This window comes from Chanodichthys erythropterus, chromosome 16 (assembly GCF_024489055.1).
Source record: "Chanodichthys erythropterus isolate Z2021 chromosome 16, ASM2448905v1, whole genome shotgun sequence".
In the NCBI taxonomy this organism is placed as follows: domain Eukaryota; kingdom Metazoa; phylum Chordata; class Actinopteri; order Cypriniformes; family Xenocyprididae; genus Chanodichthys; species Chanodichthys erythropterus.
This window is the reverse complement of record NC_090236.1, coordinates 12,138,115-12,162,200: the sequence shown is the minus strand read 5'-3', so window position 1 is coordinate 12,162,200 and position 24,086 is coordinate 12,138,115. Positions and strand designations below refer to the sequence as shown.

Sequence of the window (24,086 nt, the reverse complement as noted above, 5' to 3'; positions counted from 1 at the left end):
CAGAAAACAGTTTAGATCAAATTAAATTTATTAGTGGTAGTTAGTCTATTTTCCACATTTGATTAGACAGATCTATGTAATTAATGGCTAAATAATCATGTGCCATTGCAATTATTTGTCACAAAGCTGCAGATGGCAGATTATGATATTACAGTGTAAATTATGACAGTATTAAATCACGTTCAATTCAAATTCAGAGTACTTCTTGTTTACTCTTATGGAGGCTGATTTATTTAGTTTACCCCTAAATGTTAATTAATGCATTAATTATCAAACATGTATTAATGCGTAGTTAAGGCTGCTGTTTTCATGCATGAATCCGTATGACTCCTGTCGTAGTTAAGGATCATTTTTCATTAGTTCATGATTAGTTCATATCTTATCTAATCATGAGTTCATGTGGAAGTAACTATTAATTTAGGCATTAGTTCATGGTTATTAATGTACTGTTATTGTAAAGTGTTACCAAAATAATAATATGTTTTACTATTATCTAATTATTCATGACAGTAATTTCCATATATTGTAACAAATGCACTCTAAAATAAATGACAATTTTTATTAGTTACTAACTTTACACAACAGTATAGGGAAATGACAACACTTTTGTACTAATTTCCTTTTAAAAGATAAATCCTTGAGCTTTTATTTTGATCAGCTGATCGTGTGCAGAAATGTGTGCTGCCATCGAGAAACACGGTATTGTTGACCTTGTTTATTACTACAGAAGCTGTTCTTTAGTGTAGCATATGTCACATTACCCATCAAAAGCTTGGGGTCAGTAAGATTATTTTTTAATGAATCAATGCATGAATTTATACGTAGTTTACATTAATGAATACACCAATCCAAGGAGGGACACATTAAATTGATCAAATATGACAGTTAAGATATGTAATCCACGTAAATATGAAGCAACACAACTGTTTTCAACATTGATAATAATCATAAATGTTTCTTGAGCAGCAAATCATCATATTAGAATCATTTCTGAAGGATCATGTGACACTAAAGAGTGGAATAATGATGCTGAAAATTCAGCTTTGATCACAGGAATAAATTACAAATTGTAATACTAGATTTTAAATGATAATAATTGAAATATTACTGTTTATATTGTATTTTTGAGAAAATACAATGAACGTACCCTTGGAAAGTAAGTGAATGTGAAATGTCAATGTCAAAAACATTCAAAAAAAAATCTTACAGATCCAAACTTATGAATGAATAAGAATTTCTTATAAGAATTTTCTGACAGAACTAAAAAGAACAGAATTTTCATTATTCATCTTTACGAATGTCAGTTAATAATAACATGGCTGTTCATTTTTTTTTTCTTTTTAATATTGATTTGGGCTACGCCCCGGATGTTTACACTGTCTGGCTCCATCCCTGCAGATATGTATGCTTCATATTTTAAAAACCAATAAATGAACAGCCTTGTATTGGACAAGACAGATAAATGTGCAAAAAAAAAAAAAAAAAAAAAAAGATAATTTGTGTAACATTTTTGTACTTTGCACAGAAGCTCTGATGAAAATAGTTCCCCAGTTGAGTAGTTTTACAGGAACTGAATGATTTGGCAGAATCAGAGAGATTAAACTGTATATGTTACCCATGATGGACAACATGAGTGATTATTCATTTGACACACACCTACCAGACAAATAAATCTATCAAACTAAAGGTACTTAGTAAACCTCCATCTGCGTGTGTCATGTGATGTGATGTGATGAAACGGTGGGATGGACGGTTCACTCCCACGTTTAGAGGTGGATACAGTGTTGCTATAAATAGCCGGATCATTTTATCACTGATCATATCGTCAGTTTTAGTGAATTGACTCTCAGGTTGAGAACAATGTATGCAAAAGGAGTCATCATCCTTCTCTGCGTCCTAGGTGAGTAATGTAATGATTTCATTCACAAAAACAACTGATATTAAGATGTTGCTAATTTGTCACATGAGGATCTACAATATATATATATTGATTCTCTGCAACAGTCTAATTTCGTTCATAATGAAGAGTTTCATTGTTTCAGTAATTCACATTCAAGTTCTGTTTTTGTCCAGCAAAACAACATTAAACCTCATTGACTTTCATTGTATGGGCAAAACAACAAGTTAATGTGTTTCATGATAAACTTTAATCCTTGTTTTTCCTTCTTAACAAACAGTGGCCATTTCTGATGGAGAGAGAAAGGTGAGTAAATAAAGACTGTAGAATTGCTTCCCTCCAGGTGCAAATAACTCAAGGTTTTTTTCTTTTTACGTGACCAGATTAATTGCATATTCCAGCCTAAAACATGCCCAAAAACACTTAAGCCCTTGTGTGGAACCAATGGGGTAACATACCAAAACCAATGCTTTCTGTGTGATGCGTTCAGGTGAGTTTAAACATGCATGCATTTTCAAATAAATTACTATAGGTTTAAAAATGTTTAGAGTCTGTCACTTACAAACTTTAATCTTCAATTTAATCTCACTCTTTTTTTTTAGGACATCGTGGAGAAGGATAATCAAAATCAAGAAAATTGGCCGGTGTTAAATACACATCTGCAGGAGTGACACAGGAATGGCACCATAATTCAGCTTGACAGACCTTTAGTCAGCTACTCATGTCTCATTCATCATGACCTGAATGTGTAACGATTTAATCCATAAATAAATGTTGCATACTGAAGCTGTTTTCTTTAGTTCTGTTTTCTCTATGATAAATGATAAAATAGGTGAAGATTTACTTTCCCAGGTGAAAAAAGTACACTTCTATAATGTCAAATCTTCTTTAGTACTTCTTAAGATAATCTTAAGAACATGTGTGTACTCAACTGCTATTTTGAGGCACTATGAGTTCAAATGTACTATAAGTGGTATCTAAATACATTTTTTAAATACAGATAGTATATTAAAAGCACATTTTAGTTCATATTTCATAGTGTCTCAAAATAGAGTACACTTAGATGTTCTCTAAAGAAGTACTTAAAAATAATTTTTAGCATATTAAGTACAAAATTAGTGCACAAAAATAGAGCACTTTAAGTACATTATAGAAAAATATATTTTTTCCACCTGTGTTGAAGGAGGCACCCAAACCATCTAGACAGCAGAATATCATAAAGGGTGTGTGCGCTTTTAACACCCTGTTAGATTAATTGTCAGGTTGACTATCTGCAGCCTCAAATCTATCAGTCATCAGTTGGAAACAGGCGCCTCGGGAGTGTGATCAAGCAGACACTGAGACAGTACCATAGTACCATAACATTCTCAAGTTTAAGGAAGAAGGGTCATACTTATACACAAGATAAAGCAGAATCCATGATTTGCAGATAACACAACAGAAAGAAGTTACACAAGGGCTGTCTGACACAAGAATAGTCAAAAGTGGAGCCTAAGAAACAAGAAAATATGAACACACCCAGTACAGGAAACACACAGAAAGCACCTCAAGTGTGTTCCATTTGACTGCAAGTGCCCTGCGAAGTGGACTTCACAGCGGATTCTTGGATCTAAAGTGAGATTCCAGTCTGAAGGGAGAGATCTTCCTGAAGGGCACTGCAAACAGCACAGGGAATAAGGGAGCATGGATACATCACTTCACAGCACATCTCTCCTGTACTTAATAAGTTTGAATAAAATAAAGGTGGTGAAAATGACTTGAGGCTCTGGCATTATTATTGATTTTTATTAATCCCACATGTGGTTTATATGCGGCTGTTCAAAGTGTGTGTAACACTTCAATTTAGTGTCCTTGTTACACATTACATAGGACATGTATTTAACAATATATTGGTTTACAGAGGTATTTTATATTATCAAACCTAAGAAATCACCCATGCACGACTATGTTTGATGACTTTTCAGGGTGTTCAGATGAACTCATTTTGTCATATGAAGTGAACTTCAGTGAACACTGGAGAGACCCTGTAAGTCAGAGCGCAGCTGTTTTAGAGATATTTTAGATGTTTCAGAAACAGTACTGTTAAACTATGTTGATTTTAGAAAGTTTCCAGTTGTCTTGTAAGAGGTTGAGATATTTCAGATGGCGTGGATGTGATGTGATTCAAATACACGAGTTATCACTTACTGTAAGCCAGGGGCGGCGCTAGAGGTGGGCTAAGGGGGCTGGAGCCCCTTTCAGGTTTGAGGTTTCTTAACAGTGCTCTCAAAATATCATTTTTCTAAACGTATCTCTCTATTAAAATATGTTAAACAGTTCAATATTGTTTTTCTACAGTATTCATCATAGGCATCCATACACCGGCAGTGCTTTCTCTCTCTTGTCTTTAACATATTTTAATTTGCATACTGTATGGCAGGGACGGAGCCAGACAGTGTAAACATCTGGGGCTTAGCCCAAATCAATGTTTGTCCAAAGACATTTTAATTTTCTGTTAACAGCTTTACTGACATGAAAGGAGCTTTTGTTGTAGAATTGTTGTTCAGAAAATGTACATTATTTGGCACTGTAATTTGTAAAAGTTTGTTGGGTGTACCTCCTCTAGGGGGGTCCAGGGGCATGCGCAAGAGAAAGCGCTGCCGGTGTATGGATGCCTATGATGAATACTGTAGAAAAGCGATATTGAACTGTTTAACATATTTTAATAGAGAGATACGTTTAGAAAAATGATATTTTGAGAGCACTGTTAAGAAACCTCAAACCTGAAAGATTCGGGGCTTTTGGGAAAACATTCGGGGTTTCAGCCCACCCCTAGCGCCGCCCCTGGGCTGTCACGCCGTTTACTTTCGTGTCCTGGTCAGTGGTCAAGCAGAATCAGATGGATCTGTGAGAGGGATTGTGCGTTCATTTTGTCTTCTAGGAATAAGCAATGTGTGAAAAATTAAGGCAAGATGTAGCAATCAAATACCTTTAATTAGACATGATTTCTACAAGTAAATATTTTACAGTCTGCAGCATTTCACTGTTATTTCTAATGACAAATAGAACGCATTGAAACCAAAGACTATAGATTGAAACGGGATTTCTGAGCGAACGTGTCCAATGATGACTACAGCTTCCATGCGTTCTTCATCATGGTGATGAAATACTCGTCGCTGTCAATAGAAGCACTGACCCCGCTGTAATAGTTCACAAACTCCTCCAGCGTCACCTGTCACAGGAAGAAATAAAGGTGCGTTCACGCCATGTCGTAATTACGAGATTACAACTTGTAAAAAGCATTCAGGTCCTTGTAGAACTCGTAATTAAAGCTTGTAAACTGGGAAACGTCTGGGAGCTCCTAGTTCTCCTACTTGTACCATGTGACCGCTGCTGATTCATTTGGGCGTTGACGTGAAAAGCCACGAGTTGACATCTCGAAATTACGTAAATTACAACATGGCGTGAACGTAGCATAAGAAACATGAATATACATTAAAAACTCTGGTGTAGAAACAGTTGTGGGTTTTTCTCCTAGGGGTTTTTTTCCACCCCTGGGAGTCAGCCGACATTGGCTTAATGTAGCACCATCTTGTATACGTTACATATTACCACGCTTGTTTGTACAGCTTATTTTTAACCATTTCCCTTTTTTTCTGTGCTTCTAATATGTAAAGCTGCTTTGAAACAATTACCAATTGTAAAAGCGCTATATAAATAAATTTGACATTGCTAGTAAATGTAACAAACAATTACAAAGAAATGGCAAGTAGCCTAACACATTGAATTAGATGTGAAATTTGCAAGTAGAAAATCATGAAATAACCTAGTATTTTCTTGTAAAACATAGGCTACTCCAATCATCTTTTTTAACATCGTACAGAGGGAAATATTTATGGAATATATACTGTCACCTTTGGCTTGCTTAGTTGGGAATACTTAATATTCAGCAATACTGCAATGTTTTCTTCTGACTTTTTCTCAGAATTGTATGATATAAACAATTGCGAGAAAAAAAGTCAGAATTTACAGAGTTTACATCACACAATTCTGACTATAACTCGCACAATTCTGATTTTATAACTCGCACAAGTTTATATCGCGCTATTCTGATTTTATAACTCGCAATTACCAGTTTATCATGCAAATCTGATTTTATAACTCGCAATTACGAGTTTATTGCACAATTCTGATTTTATATCTCACAATTATGAGTTTATCGTGCAATTCTGATTTTATATCTCACAATTATGAGTTTATCGTGCAATTCTGATTTTATATATCGCAATTACGAGTTTATCACACATTTCTGATTTTAGAACTCGCACAAGTTTATATCACGCCATTCTGATTTTATAACTCGCAATTACCAGTTTATCACGCAATTCTGATTTTAGAACTCACAATTATGAGTTTATCCTACAATTCTGATTTTAGAACTCACAATTACGAGTTTTAATTGCACAATTCTGACTTTATAACTCACATTTAAAAGTGTATCATGCAATTCTGATTTTATAACTCGCAATTACAAGTTTATTGTGCAATTCTGATTTTATAACTCGCAATTACGAGTTTATCATGCAATTCTGATTTTATAACTCGCAATTGCAAGTTTATTGCGCAATTCTGATTTTAGAACTCACAATTACGAGTTTATCGTACAATTCTGATTTTAGAACTCACAATTACGAGTTTATATCGCATAATTCTCTCTTTATAACTCGCAATTACGAGTTTATATTGAGCCATTCTGATTTTATAGCTCGCAATCACGTTTATATCGTGCAATTCTGATTTTATAACTCACAATTACGAGTTTATATCGCACCATTCTGATTTTATAACTCACAATTACGAGTTTATCGCGCAATTCTGATTTTATAACTCACAATTACGAGTTTATATCGCGCCATTCTGATTTTATAACTCATAATTATGAGTTTATCATACAATTCTGATTTTATAACTCACAATTACGAGTTTATCGTACAATTCTGATTTTATAACTCACAATTAAGAGTTTATATCGCGCCATTCTGATTTTATAACTCGCAATTACGAGTTTATCACGCACTTCTGATTTTAGAACTCGCACAAGTTTATATCGCGCCATTCTTATTTTATAACACGCAATTATGAGTTTATCACGCAATTCTGATTTTAGAACTCACAATTACGAGTTTATCATACAATTCTGATTTTAGAACTCACAATTACGAGTTTTCATTGCGCAATTCTGACTTTATGACTCACATTTACAAGTTTATCATGCAATTCTGATTTGTGTATAACGGTCTTAAGCAGTTTTGTCTTTAGTAACTTTTGTTTTTGTATCTTTTTGCATAGATTACATTTAAAGTGGAAGCAACGGTTATGAAAAAACCTACACCTTTTTCAGTTAATATGTATAATACTTATGGTATTGTGTATATGTGGACCAAAATGAACACTCTTGATGATGATGATGATGATGATGATGATGATAATGATAATAATATCTAATCTGCAGACCCTTATTAGACTGTAAACACAGGAATAAATTGCAGGAACCTTTCCATCCTTGTCGTACGGAGAGTCGAAGCTGTCCAGGAACGAGCGGAAGACTTGTTCTTCTGTCCACTCTCCGCTCTTGTGTTTGGGGTGATGTTTACTGTTGTAAACACCCTGTAGATCTTCTACGGTCACAACACCGTCTCCTGTCTTATCAAGCTTCTGGAACGCCTGACTGATCACCTGACTGCGTGCGCTCGACATGGGCGGCTGACACACAGACACAGAATGAAGCGGGATGCATCACAGTTAGCATGAAAAATATGCTTTTGAAAATAGATGGGGGAACATTTCTGTATCCTGGAAACAGTTCTGTTTGATCTATTCTTACCCTTAGTTTCTCAAGAAACTCATCAAAGTTGATAGTGCCGCTTCTATCCTTATCCATCATGGCAAAGATCTGTTGTGCTTTGTCCTTCCCCACGGACACGCCGTAGTTCTCCAGCCCCTTCTGGAACTCCTGGAAGTCCAGAGATTTACTGCCATCATCATCCATAATGCGAAACGTCCTGGGTAAAACATTTACGTTTGTAGTTTAAATGCTGAACTTAAACATATTTTAATTGCCTTAAACCAGTTGGAATAAAATAATTTTTTAAATGTTATTTTAGTTTATTTTATTTCAAGCCATGTAAGTGTGTATGTGTTTGTGTATATATATATATATATATATATATATATATATATATATTATATATATATCGTCTCGGTTACAAAGGTAACCCTCGTTCCCTGACGGAGGGAACGGAGACGTACGTCGGACAGACCGACGAATAGGAATCTCGCTAGAGAGGCCAATCTACTTCGAGTGTAACTAAAACGAGCCAATGCACATTGGCATGCAATCATATGCATCAGCTGCTCGCCTCGCAGCGCGGGTATATAATGAGCAGCAGGTGCGTTGCATCTTCAGGTTTTCGCTGAGGAGCCGAACGGATAGGCGGCAGCACAGCAGGACAACAACTGTGGCGACGGGACGTACGTCTCCGTTCCCTCCTTCAGGGAACGAGGGTTACCTTTGTAACCGAGACGTTCCCATTCAGTCGGTCACGTTCGACGTGCGTCGGACAGACCGACGAATAGGAATCCCTACCAAAGCGCCACAGGAGCTGCCCCCTTCCAGCGCTCTGTTGTAAGCCACCTGAACCCCCTTGCCTGAGGATGGTGGGACAGGGCTAACACAGAGAGAGTCGATCACTGCTGTTCCCCAAAAACCCATTCAGTGAGACTATTGGATAACGCTGGGAAAGCGTACCCTTCGCTGGGAAAGGAACGCTGCGGAAGCCACATCCTTCCCCGAAGGAGTTATGTGGAGAAGTACATATGGACTAACCCTGTAGGGCTGTGCTACATATGGAAGAACTGGGGTGACTCCAACTCGATAGAGATGGGTTCTCCCAGAGGGAAAGACACGGGCTTCGTTTAAGAGCAGCCGTGGAAAAAGCCATATGGGATCCCCGTAGGGTCACACATATGGAACCCAGCCTAAATCCGGTTCTCAAGGATACAACGGAGTATAGGCCTGGCGCCAGACGCTCCGCCACGTCGGCTGCCGAAGGGTAACCGGAGGACTCAACAGGGTCTGCCCGTAGGGACTCTCTGGAGAACAGAACGCGCATGTAGCGCAGCAAGCCGACACTAAGCCGGGGCCTCTCCGTGCCTCTGACCTGAGGCGAGAACACGGGAGGAGACCGGCTCGACACGAAGGCTATAGTATCTAGCGAACGTGCTAGGTGTCGCCCAGCCCGCAGCTCTACAAATGTCTGTCAGCGAGGCGCCACGAGCCAGCGCCCAGGAGGATGCGACACCTCTCGTGGAGTGAGCATGCAACCTGAGCGGGCAGGGCACGCCCTGAGCTTGGTAAGCCAGGGCGATGGCATCCACTATCCAGTGGGCCATCCTCTGCTTGGAGACAGCCTTTCCCTTCTGCTGGCCTCCATAACAGACAAGAGCTGGTCTGAGGTCCTGAGGCTTTAGGTTCTGTCTATGTACAGTCGCAAAGCGCGGACTGGACAGAGTAAAGCCAGGGCTGGGTCTGCCTCCTCCGAGGGCAGCGCTTGCAGGCTCACCACCTGGTCCCTGAAGGGAGTGGTAGGAACCTTGGGCACATAGCCAGGCCGGGGTCTTAGTACCACGTGGCTATCACCCGGCCCGAACTCCAGGCATGATTCGTCGACCGAAAATGACTGCAGGTCCCCTACCCTCTTGATGGAGGCCAATGCCACCAGCAGCAAAGTCTTCATAGACAGAATCTTTAAGTCTGCTGACAGCAAAGGCTCAAAGGGAGCAATCTGAAGTGCTCTCAGCACCAGAGTGAGGTCCCAAGAGGGTATGGAGAGGGGACGAGAAGGATTTAACCGTCTCACCCCCCTATGGAACCTGATGACCAGGTCGTGCTGACCAACAGATTTGCCATCTAAGTGGTCGTGGTAAGCAGATATAGCAGAAGTATGGACTTTGAGGGTGGAGGGGGGACAGCCTACGCTCCAACCCTACTGCAAGAAGGAAAGCACAACTCTGATCGAGCATATTCGGGGGTCTTCCCGGCGAGAAGAGCACCACTCGACGAACAGGTTCCACTTTGAGGCGTAAGCACGTCTCGTAGACAGTGCACGTGCCGAAGTGATGGTGTTAAGTACCTCAGGGGGTAAGTCACCTAGAACCTCCGCATCCCGTCCAAGGGACCAGACATGGAGTTTCCAGAGGTCTGGACGCGGGTGCCAAAGAGTGCCCCGTCTCTGAGAAAGAAGGTCTTTCCTCAGAGGGATGGGCCAGGGAGGGGCTGTCGCGAGGAGTGAGAGTTCTGGGAACCAGGTCCGGTTGGGCCAGTAAGGCGCAACTAACAAGACCTGCTCCTCGTCCTCCCTGACTTAGCACAGGGTCTGTGCAAGTAGGCTCACTGGGGAAAACGCATATTTGCGCAGGCCCCGGGGCCAGCTGTGAGCCAGTGCATCTGTCCCGAGTGTCCCCTCGGTCAGAGAGTAAAACAACTGGCAGTGGGAGGTTTCTGGTGAGGCAAACAGGTCTACCTGAGCCTCTCCGAATTCTCTCCAGATCAGCTGAACCACCTGGGGGGTGGAGTCGCCACTCTCCTGGCAGCGCAGCTCGTGATAGCTCGTCGGCCACACGGTTGAGCACACCAGGGACATGAATGGCGCGAAGCAACCTCAGAAGCTTCCGACTCCACAGGAGGAGATGGGGGGCGAGTTGCGACATGCGACGGGAGCGTAGACCACCTTGACGGTTGATGTACGCAACGGTCGCAGTGTCCGTATGGACCAGTACATGCTTGCCCCGTAGCAGGCCTTTGAGGCGGCTCAGAGCAAGGCGTACTGCCAGCAACTCGAGGCAATTGATGTGCCAATGCAGATGGGGTCCCGTCCAAACCCCTGAGACTGCATGCCCGTATTACGTGGCACCCCAGCCGGTGGCAGAAGCATCTGTGAACACCACAGCATGCCGGGACACCTGTTCTAGGGGCACTCCTGCCCGAAGAAACAAGGGGTCCGACCACGGACTGAAGGTTCGGCGGCACTCTTGAGTGATTGGCACCCGGAACGTGCCGCGCTGCCACGCCCATCTCGGGACTCGGCCGTGAAGCCAGTGCTGAAGCGGTCTCATATGAAGCAGACCGAGCGGTGTTACAGCCGCAGCAGCCGCCATATGCCCCAGGAGCCTCTGAAAGAACTTCAGTGGGACCGCTGTCCTGCCATTGAATGTATTCAGGCAGTTCAACACCGACCGAGCACGTTCCTCTGTGAGGCGTGCTATCTGCTCGACCGAATCCAACTCCATACCGAGAAAAGAGATCCTCTGCACCGGGGCGAGTTTGCTCTTTTCCCAGTTGACCTGAAGCCCCAACTGGCTGAGGTGTCTGAGCACCAAATCCCTGTGTTTGCACAACTGATCCCGGTACTGTGCTAGAATGAGCCAGTCATCGAGATAGTTGAGAATGCGAACACCTGGTTCTCTCATGGGAACAAGGGCTCCCTCCACGACTTTCGTGAAGACGCGGGGAGACAGGGCCAGCCCGAAGGGTAGGACTCTGTACTGATATGCTCGACCTTCAAACGCGAATCTCAGGAATGGCCTGTGTCGCGGAAGAATTGAAACATGGAAGTACGTGTCCTTCAGGTCAATCGCTGCAAACCAATCTCGGGGACGGATGCACTCGAAAATGCGTTTCTGCGTGAGCATTTTGAATGGTAGCTTGTGGAGGCTCCGATTCAAAACTCGCAGGTCCAAGATCAGTCGTAACCCGCCGCTTTTCTTGGGTACAATGAAGTAGGGGCTGTAGAACCCCGACCTCAAATCGGCTGGAGGGACCGGCTCTATCGCGTCCTTCGCCAGTAGGACTGCGATCTCCGCACGCAGGACAGGGGCATCGGCATCTTTCACTGTAGTGAAGAGGACGTCCCTGAACTTGGGGGGGAAGCCGGGCGAACTGAATCGCAAAGCCGACCCTGATGGTCCGAAGGAGCCAGCGAGACGGACTGGGGAGCGCTAACCCGGCTCGCAGAGACCGTACAAGCAGGACCAAAGGGACCACCGGTTTACCCGCAGCAGGGCAGCGAGGTGGAACACAGGGACGCGGCTCGGGGGGCTCTCTTTGTGAGGCGGCCCGAAGCGGCGTCACAGTGTGCTAAGCAACACTTACCTGGCTCCACGGATGGACAGAGGGAGCAGTCGAGGCTTTGGCTGCCCGCTGCTCGCTGCTGTCCGCTGGCGACAGAAGAGGGGGATGAGAGTGGTGAGGTTTTTCTCCTCCCACTGCTCTCCAAACCCTCTTCAGACCTGGAAATGGAGGAACTGCTCTTTGAAATTTGGGTACCGCTGCCTCTTGGGTCAGTGGCGGAACAGAAACAAACCCAATAAAGGATTTACCACCTGGCCCTCCTCCAGTGGTGGAAGAGCAGCCCCACCCATCTCTGGGTTGCCCGTCTCAGGGGTGATTCTCACCAACCAGTTAAACAGCTGCAGAGACGGGAGGCGTCATCTCCCTGCAATGGATACAGCAGAGCCTGCTGGGCCGGAGTTTCTTGGAGGGGACGACACCCTTGGCGACGAGCAGACTGAGGGGCGACCCAAGAGGAACTCAATGGTTTGTCATGGGAAGCTCCCCGATCCGCTACTAACTGAGGAGAACTGCTGGGCTCAGTCCTCGACAGTGTCACCGAAAGGCCACCTCGTAAGATGGGAGCATTGAGAAAGCATTTAGCTTGACAACCTCTCACACCTCACAAGGTAAGCCAGGGGGCACTTCCGGACCACGGAGGTGGACATCGTCTGGCTGAGGGCCTGCGCCGTGACTTTGATCACGGTTAGTCAACAAGCGCAGCTCAACCCCAGCACAGAACTACCCTCATGCAAAAAGAGTGCCTTGGCCTCACATGCAGGGTGGGTGTGGTCTGTGTACAGCCACCCCATCCAAGAGGGTAGTGAGAGAGGAAAAACTTATGCAGATTCTGGCACCTTTGGCATTCCATATTTATGGCACCAATATACCCCCATACTGCCAAGTTTTCCATGCACATCTGGAAGACCCAGGAAAGCATGGCTGTAAACTCTGAATCTGAGTCAGCATAAGCACACACCATTACAGTGGGCAGCGTCACCCTCATTTCCAGAGAATAACAGCACTCTCTCCGATGCTGCAATCGACGTCTGTCCCTCAGCTGGAGCTCTGAATGAAATGCTAGGTTCCCCTATGAAAAAGGACCAGCAATCCAATCCAGAAACTGCACAGCTTGCAATGCGCTAGAGAGGGAGGGGCCCTAGGGGGTTGGTTCCCCGAAGGAACCCCTCAACCTCATGTCACCCAAGCCATATCAGCAAAGTAGACCTCTTCTGGTGCACCAGAGAGGGCGCTACAATGGAGATTACGCAAGGGAACCGCGCATCTAGAGCGCCGAGCGAGCGCTGGGTTGCCGTGACAACCCGCGCTGCAGCCCGGCAGCTCGACGGCACACGACACGCAGAGGAGCGAGAGGTTTGCTCTCGCTGATCTCCACGGTCTCCCAGAGTGTCGGGCAGACCCGCGGCTGTGCTTTTACACACAAGCGGCAGCTGGCCAACAACAGAGGGGACTCAAGCTTCCCGGAGAAAGAAGAGTCACGACCGGCGTGTCGACGTGATCATGTTCTCATATGAAAACATGAACACCCACGAACATCATTTCAGCACGCGCCCAGACATGCGAAACGGTGATCGTGGCCGTCAGTGAGGACAGGAACGATCGCATCCAGAAACACAAGTAGGATGTCGTCTTTAAAAAGACGCGAATCTACTTGTGTAAGCTCTTTCAGGGACTTTACTCTTTTAGAAGTGCTGAAGCACGCAGGGGAACGTCCACCGCAACACAGACAGGGATTGTGCAGCCTGTCATGTGCTTTCTCTCTCTTTGAAGGCGCTCACTCTTACCAGCCGTAAAAACGGCTTTTCAGCGCTCAAAAGCGCACCGTACCGGCCGTGAGAACAGCCTTCTGACGCTGTCAAACAGCTATTTGCTCAAAAACGGCAAACGAAACAAAAACAGAAAAAGAGAGGACTTCGACCCCGCTGCTGTGCTGTTCGCCCGCACTCGGAAAAAAAGAGAAGTTCAACCAAAAAGCTTGACTCGTCTTCTAGCAGACACTCGCTTGCAGAGAACAGGAACAAACACCGTTCGGCTCCGAAGCGAAAAGCTGAAGATGCAACGCACCTGCTGCTCATTATATACCCGCGCTGCGAGGCGAGCAGCTGATGCATATGATTGCATGCCAATGTGCATTGGCTCGTTTTAGTTACACTCGAAGTAGATTGGCCTCTCTAGCGAGATTCCTATTCGTCGGTCTGTCCGACGTACGTCGAACGTGACCGACTGAATGGGAAATATATATATATGCAGTGGAGACGTGTTCTCTGGAGTGACCAATCACGTTTCTCTGTCTGGCAATCCGATGGACGAGTCTGGGTTTGGCGGTTGCCAGGAGAACGGTACGTGCCTGACTGCATTGTGCCAAGTGTAAAGTTTGGTAAAGGGGGGATTACGGTGTGGGGTTGTTTTTCAGGGGTTGGGCTTGGCCCCTTAGTTCCAGTGAAAGGAACTCTTAATGGTTTAGCATACCAAGACATTTTGGACAATTTCATGCCCCCAACTTTGTGGGAACAGTTTGCATGAGACGGGTGTGATCAACGCACACACAAGCCTGATCGACACTGCTAAGACAATCCTCCTGGCTCTGATTGGTTGTTTCTTACCAGGAGCGGTGTATTTCTGCAAATGGCAATAGGACCACTGGGAGGAGCCAGAGGAGCTTGATTTGTTCACAGATTATCTGTCTCATATTCTACTGTCAGGACATAATGACAGGTTTAACAAATATGTAAAAAATACATTTTTACAAAAGTTACCTACTGCAGCTTTAAGAATGGAATGTCATTAAAGTTCATGTGCACGTAAAGGCAGGCATCCCAAAACTTTTGGCAATGTAGTGAGTGTATATATGAAGAGTTTGGTTCCAAAACGCGATAAACGCCATTTTCAAAAAAATCGAGTTTCCGCCAAAATCAGTATTGTATATGGTCAGTATTGAAAAGTCATTTATTAATTTTGCGCAAAATGCGATATCCGTCGTGTTATTCTGTCATGTTCCCTCCCTTTCTTTCCAAAATGTGACAAACGCCAGTCTCCTTTTTCTCCAAAACGCAATATATCCTCTCTCAACCAATCACAGCGCACCATTCCACCCACTGTAAACATTGAAGGCTTTTTAAAAAGCCGATTTTAATAACAATGTACTTGGCAAATGTGTTTATTTAACAGTGCGGTGGCGCAAGATACTCTTTAATCGGTAATGACAAATAATTTATAACATTAACAAGATGACCCGTTGAATTCATTTTGGGAGCAACGGATGAATATATTTTTAGTAAAACATCTGTATATATGATGAATATTGGCAAAGTTTAGACTCTGTCATATATGTGAATCAGCTTACTTTGTTGTGTATTTTCAGTTTGAAAAATAACTGTTACATTGATGGATTAATTGCATTTTGAAAATAAAAGTATCATGGATTTATTGCATTTTGGGGTAAAAAAATAATATGTTTTTATAATAAACTTTTTAAAATCAAAATGTAGATTTGAACTATGTGATGCTATGTGAAAGTTTGAAACAGAAAATAGTGGTTTTCATCTTGCCACTTTCTTGGTAAAGAAAACACCTTTTTACTCAAATTAATCAAAATGGAATTATTGCGTTTTGGAACCAAACTCTTCATATATATATATATATATATACAGTCAAACCAAAATTTATTCAGACACCTTGAACATTTATTTCATTAATACAGTTTATTCACTATAGTTTAAAAAAATGGTAATAAAATATGACAAGATCTCAGAGTTAAACTGTGTCAGAAAATATTAATCATGGTCAGGTCAAAGTGTCTGAATAATTTTTGGTTCCAAATTTTACTGGTAGTCCACTGTATTAAGAATTTTTGGATATAATATGTCACAGTTTACTTTATTTTGCAATCCTCACTTCCATAAATGAACTATAGTGTATTTATAGTGTAGTTTTTAAAAGTCTAGTATATTTCTCTTGCCTTCCCAGACCCTTGATTCCCGCCGCACCCCTGCTGAGGCACTGCTGCCGGAGCTCCTGCACTGCATCTGTGGCCATCACTCTCTCTCAGTCTCTTTCAGGTCAGGTGTATCTCAGGTCTTTGGTCTCTGTGGATCCCACTGCAGCTTCAGGTTGATCTGTGGTACAAAATTAAAATATTATACAAATCACAATTTGATATGAGCTATTATAACATTTGTAAACATTTACACTGAATACATTTAAGATATTTACACCACAGGCACATTAAGAATGTGCAATGAGGTGGTCCTCAAGACGTTACGTGGGCTTACAAGGAAGTGTTTTTATGCGATTTCTGTTGGCTTGGAAACATAAACTCAAAGAATGTAACTATGGCAACTGTACACATAAACCGCCATAAAACAAGCTGCAGTAACCATAGACATAACGATTATCAACAGACATTATATATTTCATCTTTCTGTAGACATTTTATGATGAGAAAAAACCTAATACCACAATAACACATCGCTATATTTATCAGTATACATTGTGAGAAAATATTAGATTAATATTCAAATATTACAATAAAAAGGACAAAACCCTGTCTATACATGAAGCTGTCAAATATAGGCTATTTTATTTAACCTCGTCCTTAAAGTTATTTCTACGTATTGATTCGTCGAAATAAAAACTAGTTTAACATGAATACTATAAGTTCAAATCAAATAAATATAAAGGAAATATTATACCTGTATCTTGCGAGGGTCTCGTGAGGAGTGAACCGTGTGTCTCGTGTGTTTCTCAGGCGCACCTGCGCGTTTCTCCGCCCCTCCAAACTCAACACTCCTTTTGATTGGCTGCAACGCGTCAATGGTAACCACTGATTACCATGTTAACCATAGTTTCTGCCTTAATACCAGAGTTAGGCAACTAGAATTAGTATTTTCGCTGTCTTCTATGTTTTATAAACATATGGAATCACTTTGAAAGTGTAATACATGTTCAAAATATTTCTGTAATTTTGTTTAATGTCTGATTGTTTTATTGCTAAAACTGTAGGAAACTACAGGTGGTGTATAAGGCGGGAATACTCGATCACGTGACGATGACTCGCCTGAAGGATTAAACCTAAACGCGCCATTATCTCCAAAATGGCAACTGGTTTAAGTACAGGTAAAGAGATCTAGACAAACCCTATTCATGTATGGACCAGTTTGCAGATTGAGGTAATTTTAGTGTATAGAAAGCTGTCTAAACCAGTAAATGGGGAGTCTTCTCATTAAAACAAGTCCAGATTAACTTTCACCCACTCCCATATCCACAAATTCCCATTGTTCTCAATGATAATTTCGTTTGGTTCAGATTAGTAGTTTTTGTATTTTTCTGAATATTACCCATGCCAGGTTTCATGATTCACCCAAAGGTGTAAACAGCTGGAGGTGTTGATGTTTTTCTTTTCAGATGCCCCTATTTACAGATTTATTTACACAGACATCCCAAGTCTCCCGGAAGTTCCGGGAGTCTCCCGCATATTGATAGCGTCTCCCTGATGCCCGCAAATTAGTTAAAATCTCTGATGTCTGTTTACAGGAGAAGCATTACTTTAATTGTTTTCTTCTGTTGTAGAAGTGGAAAGAAACAGAGACAAACACCTTAGTTTTGTAGTAGGCCTACCACTTAGAGGAAGATTTGAACCTTGGACCAACAGGGCAATAGTTTGTGTTTACTTGTTTACTGGTTTTAAATATACCTTTACAAAGGCTTTGTGCCAAAACGTTGGTCAATAAAAACTTTCTGCAAGTGAGTGTGCAGTCAAATCTGATGTATATTTAAATATAGACCAGCATTAGAAGTTGGATAGAGTCATTGGATTGCACAACAGTGATGTGCTTTTGAAAGTTTGTTCAAAACATTCCAGTTAATATGATGGTAAAATCGGAATAAACTGTTAATTAAGATCATTTTACATCTTTATTGTTTTACAACATTTAGCCACAGAGGAAATAATTAGGGTTTTTTTGGACACCAAGCAACAGTAAAATATTCTTTCATGTCAACACACATTGCACATCTGTTCCCAGATGTCGATTTAAACTAATGATCAGTTAATCAATTAATCGTTACCAACCTCTTACTAATCATGTTACTTAACACCCACATGCTTAATGAACACAAAATAGGAGTCGTTTTACAGCTTAGAAGCTTGGCTTAGTGGTAAATATAAGGAATATGACCATCACTTAAAGGTGCAATATGTAAGAATTTTACAGTAAAATATCCTAGGCCGGTGTTATATATTTTGTTCACTTGAGTACTTACAGTATCCCAAATGTGCAACTATTTGTAAATCATGAGAAAATTGCACTTTTTACCAAGGTTCCGGGACGTGTGAGGAGTCGCCTGTCAATTGCGGCATACCCGCGTTACCCTTGGTTTCTGTTTTATTTTGTAAAAATACCAAAGACGCTTTAATATATTACATGTTTTAATAGGCAATGGAACATCTGTTTTGATATATTTACAGACAGAAAACTAATTGTTGTTATATAGCTCAACATGTTTAGTCTTATTGATTAAATCTAATTTTCTTGATTTTTTGCAAGTCTCATGCTTTACCATGCCTCAGAGAAAAACACTATTTTGTGATAATCAGCATAATCAGATGCAGTAACAGTAGTTTCAGTAATACAGCATTTTCTCCATCATACAATATGTTTTAAAATTAATTGCATGTCATTTATCAACACAAGCCATCCAGTATTTAATAAGATAATCTAAAATCGATCTATCTTACCGCAGTGTGTAACAGTGTCTCACAGCAGCCGCCGAGCGAACACACAGAGTAACGTTATAACATCATTTTCAACACTCTCAAATGCATTTAATATGATAAACAGAGCTGTGTTACCTCATACTCATGACCGGAAAAGCGGCGCCGGCAACTGTGGCATAATAAAAGTCCCACTGCTCATGGCGAGTGTTGATCAATCACTCCAGCGGCCTCGTTCAGCTCCACAACACTGGGTCCTGCTCTGCTTCATACTACAGTAACGTTAATAATCTCATCCATGAACATGATTTCATGAGTCCTAACCCGATTATTTCCAGTGGCTTTGAGGTGAAGACCACATGTCCCAAGATACCACGCTCAAACTTGGCGTCATCAAGCTACGCCTTTGTTTTGAATAGGCCTCTAGCGACCTCTAGCGGACAGAAATCTTACATATTGCACTTTTAACAAGTGCTTTTACATTTGCTGACATATTACAAGTGCTCTATTTTCATAGCATGAAAAAACTGCTTTACATGAAAATGTGATCTGTAAAATCATTCTATGTACTTTTAGTGTGGCGTTTACACAAGTAGTTCTTCTGTTTAGTAAAATCACTTTTTTGGAAGGTTTTTTGGACCCTTATGTTACGAAATAAACGGCCAGCCTACCTAATCCATCGCATGACTCGAACTAACTATGGCGTGCTCGCTTCATTTTTCCACGTGTTTCTGCTGCATGTGTTTTCCTCAAAACTACTCACTCTAATGATGACCTTATCATTGATAAGTTTTATTGAGTAAATTATTACTGACAATTAGGGATGCAAAGGGTCAGACAATTTCTTGGTAAATTCCCAGAAACTTTCCAATTTTTCCCCAAACTTTCAAAAATCCTGGAAAGTTTACAGAAATTTACAGGAAATGTTCTGCCCCTTTGCATCAGTATCAACAATTAATCAATCGCCGATTCATCATTAGTATTCTTAATTCCCACCGTTGTTCTGTTTAGAACTGCTCAAGTTTGGTCAGTTTGTGTGTGAACAGCCTTTTTCAAGTTGGCCCATAATGCTCAGATGGATTGGGTTCAAAAACATCTGTTTAGTAGGGGTGGGTGATATGGCAAAAAAATAAAATCTCTCTCTCTCTCTCTCTTTTTTTTTTTTTTTTGAACCAGTCAACTTAAAAACATAATTACAATATGATTGAAGTAACATTCTCTTTATTAACCATCTGGTTAAAAAAAGATCTATTCTAAATGACTTATTTGTTAAATATCTTTGCAGCAAAATATGCATGAAATATGAAGGTAAATGTTGTACAAACTTATCTTAAACATATCCTATATGCTCAGAATGAAAATAAATTATTTAGAAATAAAAAATTAAAATAAAAATGCTAAATATTTCTTAGCCAAAAAGTAATAGCAATAAATAATACCAGTAATAGACTATTAATAACAGCAAATGCTTTGTAAAAACATAAAATAACAGCACCTTTCGAGAGATCACTTCCGGTGCTTGCGTAAACTACGCCAGAGCGCGTACACACCTCCCGCACCAGATGCCGTGTGCTCACTTAACGCAGTTGGACATAGTGGTGTATTAGAGGTAAAAAATTATATAAATGCTGTTCGGTTTCTCGCACAAACCGATCGTCTCGTGTCTTAGGACATCAATGTGTCGTCACAAGCCGCAGGGTTTAATTTGGATTTGTCTGTGCATGTTTTTTTTGTTACTCTCATAGATTTTGTTCCCATTGCCATGCATTATACGACTGACAGACGGCAACGGTTGGAGTTAAAACTCATAATTTGTGTCCTACTGAAGAAACAAAGTCACCTACATGTTGGCTGCCCTGGGGCTGGGGGTAAGCAGATAAACATCAAATTTTCATTTTTGGGTGAACTATCCCTTTAACAGTTTTTTTTTTTTGCATTCCACTGTGCTATTTTTCCTATTGTTTTTATGTTTGGCTGTTGCATCTTTTGCAGTGTCTCACCCACGAACTCGCGTCTAATAGCTTTGCTTTTTGCCCATTCCACTGCCCCCAAATTGTTTTTTTTTCAACTCAATAATGCATTTCTGAGTGAACAGCCGCTTGGGCTAGCGATGTGTTCCCATTCAGTCGGTCACGTTCGACGTACGTCGGACAGACCAACGAATAGGAATCTCGCTAGAGAGGCCAATCTACTTCGAGTGTAACTAAACGAGCCAATGCACATTGGCATGCAATCATATGCATCAGCTGCTCGCCTCGCAGCGCGGGTATATAATGAGCAGCAGGTGCGTTGCATCTTCAGCTTTTCGCTTCGGAGCCGAACGGTGTTTGTTCCTGTTCTCTGCAAGCGAGTGTCTGCTAGAAGACGAGTCAAGCTTTTTGGTTGAACTTCTCTTTTTTTCCGAGTGCGGGCGAACAGCACAGCAGCGGGGTCGAAGTCCTCTCTTTTTCTGTTTTTGTTTCGTTTGCCGTTTTTGAGCAAACAGCTGTTTGACAGCGTCAGAAGGCTGTTCTCACGGCCGGTACGGTGCGCTTTCGAGCGCTGAAAAGCCGTTTTTACGGCTGGTAAGAGTGAGCGCCTTCAAAGAGAGAGAAAGCACATGACAGGCTGCACAATCCCTGTCTGTGTTGCGGTGGCCGTTCCCCTGCGTGCTTCAGCACTTCTAAAAGAGTAAAGTCCCTGAGAGAGCTTACACAAGTAGATTTGCGTCTTTTTAAAGACGACATCCTACTTGTGTTTCTGGATGCGATCGTTCCTGTCCTCACTGACGGCCACGATCACCATTTCGCATGTCTGGGCGCGTGCTGAAATGATGTTCGTGGGTGTTCATGTTTTCATATGAGAACATGATCACGTCGACACGCCGGTCGTGACTCTTCTTTCTCCGGGAAGCTTGAGTCCCCTCTGTTGTTGGCCAGCTGCCGCTTGTGTGTAAAAGCACAGCCGCGGCTCTGCCCGACACTCTGGGAGACCGCGGAGATCAGCGAGAGCAAACCTCTCGCTCCTCTGCGTGTCGTGTGCCATCGAGCTGCCGGGCTGCAGCGCGGGTTGTCACGGCAACCCAGCGCTCGCTCGGCGCTCTAGATGCGCGGTTCCCTTGCGTAATCTCCATTGTAGCGCCCTCTCTGGTGCACCAGAAGAGGTCTACTTTGCTGATATGGCTTGGGTGACATGAGGTTGAGGGGTTCCTTCGGGGAACCAACCCCCTAGGGCCCCTCCCTCTCTAGCGCATTGCAAGCTGTGCAGTTTCTGGATTGGATTGCAGGTCCTTTTCATAGGGGAACCTAGCATTTCATTCAGAGCTCCAGCTGAGGGACAGACGTCAATTGCAGCATCGGAGAGAGTGCTGTTATGCTCTGGAAATGAGGGTGACGCTGCCCACTTTAATGGTGTGTGCTTATGCTGACTCAGATTCAGAGTTTACAGCCATGCTTTCCTGGGTCTTCCAGATGTGCATGGAAAACTTGGCAGTATGGGGGTATATTGGTGCCATAAATATGGAATGCCAAAGGTGCCAATCTGCATAAGTTTTTCCTCTCTAACTACCCTCTTGGATGGGGTGGCTGTACACAGACCACACCCACCCTGCATGTGAGGCCAAGGCACTCTTTTTGCATGAGGGTAGTTCTGTGCTGGGGTTGAGCTGCGCTTGTTGACTAATCGTGATCAAAGTCACGGCGCAGGCCCTCAGCCAGATGATGTCCACCTCCGTGGTCCAGAAGTGCCCCCTGGCTTACCTTGTGAGGTGTGAGAGGTTGTCAAGCTAAATGCTTTCTCAATGCTCCCATCTTACGAGGTGGCCTTTCGGTGACACTGTCGAGGACTGAGCCCAGCGGTTCTCCTCAGTTAGTAGCGGATAGGGGAGCTTCCCATGACAAACCATTGAGTTCCTCTTGGGCCGCCCCTCAGTCTGCTCGTCGCCAAGGGTGTCGTCCCCTGCAAGAAACTCCGGCCCAGCAGGCTCTGCTGTATCCATTGCGGGGAGATGACGCCTCCCGTCTCTGCAGCTGTTTAACTGGTTGGTGAGAATCACCCCTGAGACGGGCGACCCAGAGATGGGTGGGGCTGCTCTTCCACCCCTGGAGGAGGGCCAGGTGGTAAATCCTTTATTGGGTTTGTTTCTGTTCCGCCACTGACCCAAGAGGCAGCGGTACCCAAATTTTAAAGAGCAGTTCCTCCATTTCCAGGTCTGAAGAGGGTTTGGAGAGCAGTGGGAGGAGAAAAACCTCACCACTCTCATCCCCCTCTTCTGTCGCCAGCGGACAGCAGCGAGCAGCGGGCAGCCAAAGCCTCGACTGCTCCCTCTGTCCATCCGTGGCCGCTTCGGGCCGCCTCACAAAGAGAGCCCCCCGAGCCGCGTCCCTGTGTTCCACCTCGCTGCCCTGCTGCGGGTACACCGGTGGTCCCTTTGGTCCTGCTTGTACGGTCTCTGCGAGCCGGGTTAGCGCTCCCCAGTCCGTCTCGCTGGCTCCTTCGGACCATCAGGGTCGGCTTTGCGATTCAGTTCGCCCGGCTCCCGCCCCCAAGTTCAGGGACGTCCTCTTCACTACAGTGAAAGATGCCGATGCCCCTGTCCTGCGTGCGGAGATCGCAGTCCTACTGGCGAAGGACGCGATAGAGCCGGTCCCTCCAGCCGATTTGAGGTCGGGGTTCTACAGCCCCTACTTCATTGTACCCAAGAAAAGCGGCGGGTTACGACCGATCTTGGACCTGCGAGTTTTGAATCGGAGCCTCCACAAGCTACCATTCAAAATGCTCACGCAGAAACGCATTTTCGAGTGCATCCGTCCCCGAGATTGGTTTTCAGCGATTGACCTGAAGGACGCGTACTTCCATGTTTCAATTCTTCCGCGACACAGGCCATTCCTGAGATTCGCGTTCGAAGGTCGAGCATATCAGTACAGAGTCCTACCCTTCGGGCTGGCCCTGTCTCCCCGCGTCTTCACGAAAGTCGTGGAGGGAGCCCTTGTTCCCATGAGAGAACAGGGTGTTCGCATTCTCAACTATCTCGACGACTGGCTCATTCTAGCACAGTACCGGGATCAGTTGTGCAAACACAGGGATTTGGTGCTCAGACACCTCAGCCAGTTGGGGCTTCAGGTCAACTGGGAAAAGAGCAAACTCGCCCCGGTGCAGAGGATCTCTTTTCTCGGTATGGAGTTGGATTCGGTTGAGCAGATAGCACGCCTCACAGAGGAACGTGCTCGGTCAGTGTTGAACTGCCTGAATACATTCAATGGCAGGACAGCGGTCCCACTGAAGTTCTTTCAGAGGCTCCTGGGGCATATGGCGGCTGCTGCGGCTGTAAC

The 24,086-nt window shown here is 43.3% G+C and overlaps 1 protein-coding gene and 1 long non-coding RNA gene across 4 annotated transcripts; one reads left to right on the top strand and one right to left on the bottom strand.

The window, feature by feature from the left end:
* The first annotated feature begins 1,834 nt into the window (after positions 1–1,834).
* On the top strand, positions 1,835–2,634 carry LOC137002945 (uncharacterized). The gene is made up of 4 exons (XR_010891924.1): positions 1,835–1,900; positions 2,178–2,203; positions 2,281–2,387; positions 2,500–2,634. It is a non-coding gene; the product is annotated as an uncharacterized lncRNA (long non-coding RNA).
* A 2,134-nt stretch (positions 2,635–4,768) lies between these two features.
* capsla (calcyphosine-like a) lies at positions 4,769–16,823 on the bottom strand. Of its 3 annotated transcripts, none has more exons than XM_067363631.1 (5): positions 16,263–16,313; positions 16,024–16,180; positions 7,761–7,938; positions 7,430–7,639; positions 4,769–5,108 (listed from the first exon to the last, which is right to left on the bottom strand). In XM_067363631.1, the coding sequence occupies exons 2-5, from the start codon at positions 16,098–16,100 to the stop codon at positions 5,007–5,009; spliced, it is 567 nt and encodes a 188-aa protein (XP_067219732.1). In that variant the 5' UTR covers positions 16,101–16,180; positions 16,263–16,313; the 3' UTR covers positions 4,769–5,006. The 3 variants fall into 3 exon arrangements, with proteins under 3 accessions (XP_067219732.1, XP_067219733.1, XP_067219731.1); XM_067363632.1 differs by having other exon boundaries at positions 16,280–16,301; XM_067363630.1 differs by lacking the exon at positions 16,263–16,313 and adding an exon at positions 16,757–16,823 and having other exon boundaries at positions 4,770–5,108.
* Positions 16,824–24,086: the final 7,263 nt, after the last annotated feature.